General features: G+C 31.5%; 1 protein-coding gene across 4 annotated transcripts in view; it reads left to right on the top strand.

Moving 5' to 3' along the window:
- LOC106682152 (solute carrier family 25 member 35) overlaps positions 1-1,385 on the top strand; it is a 15,228-nt gene that overhangs the window by 5,248 nt on the left and 8,595 nt on the right. For all 4 annotated transcript variants that reach the window (XM_024360427.2, XM_067049598.1, XM_014422894.3 and 1 more), the window contains exon 3: positions 946-1,035. In XM_024360427.2, the coding sequence (XP_024216195.1) occupies positions 946-1,035 (90 nt within the window). The remainder of the gene's footprint in view (positions 1-945; positions 1,036-1,385) is intronic.

Here is a 1,385-nt window from a genome sequence, read left to right on the forward strand (position 1 = left end):
TAAAGATTCGATACTCTAAAATTTTATAGTAAATATTAAAAACCTCTAATTTCAATAAAATAGGTTTTTATAGTAGCATATTTTTTATTTTTCTGTACACGTGATGTGTTACTAAATTACATTGCTGTATGTAGTCTCACGGCATCACATTCAATTGCAATTTTTTAGTCCTTGTTTTATTCAAATTAGAGCTTTTTCAAATTTTCTGAAATGTAAAAAGTGAGTTTTGGGATTATGTCCTTCATATGTTATATAATATTTTATGATACATAAGACATTACATTACAAAACTTCCCAAGTCCATTTTCCAGATTTTAATATTCCCATTAACAGTTTTTGTTATAGATCATCAAGAGGTGAAAGGATTTCTTCAGATAGCGGTGCATGCTACGAATTGTCTGTGGGGTAAAGTAACTGCGTGAAATGAGATTGCTTCCTCTTACCACTCGCACACCTTGGGACACCTTGTCTCTACCACAGGGATACATTGGAATACCTTCATTCTCCTAACCCAACCAAAACCAAAACCGGGACAAAATCCCATTTTCCTCAAAAATGGTAAAACCCATATTTTCGGTCTTAAGGCCTCATTAAGAGGTTTCAAGGCTAATTTTTTTGTTATCACAATTTTTTCATTATTCCTAGTGAAAAGGATAAATCACATGCGATTTTGGAATTTGATTTGAATTTAGAACTGATTTTTGAAGAAACTTTCACCTGATGATAACCTAGTACCAAAATTATTATTAAAAAAACATTTAAAATGGGCTCAGGTGGTTTTGGTATGGAATGCCTCATATATGGTCTATACAACACATGTGCATATATCACTTAAGACTGTTTTAAAATCTTGATATAATATCTTAATACTATAAAATTTTCGTGATAAGGAATTGTTAATTTAATAAAAAAATATTTTAATATTATTCTTACTAATTTATCCAGGTCAAAGTCCGCATGCAGGCACAAACCACAGAAGCTATAGCAGTCGGAACTCAACACAAAGTTGGAGGAACTGCTGACGCTTTAAGACAAGTAATAAAATAGTCATGTTTCTGTTAAATTAGACAAATAAAATTTAATTTAAAATAGTTTTTCTTTAATAATCAAAATCATTTAACATTTTACTAGCATTACTATACTAAAACAGAAAATATCTGCATTAAAAGTATTACTTTTTATATAAGAAGGTGGTCAGGGTCAAAAGAGAAACCAAAATAGTTTACAACTATTTATTTTCCGACGTTTCGCTCCACTTTGCAGCGCTTCATCAGGGCTGTTCAAAGGTAAAGGTTGGTTCAACCTTTACCTTTGAACCAGGTTGGTTCAACCTTTACCTTTGAACCAGGTTGGTTCAACCTTTACCTTTGAACCAGGTTGGTTCA

This window comes from Halyomorpha halys, unplaced genomic scaffold (assembly GCF_000696795.3).
Source record: "Halyomorpha halys isolate HHAL.00 unplaced genomic scaffold, Hhal_1.1 Scaffold2.1, whole genome shotgun sequence".
Classification (NCBI taxonomy): Eukaryota; Metazoa; Arthropoda; class Insecta; order Hemiptera; family Pentatomidae; genus Halyomorpha; species Halyomorpha halys.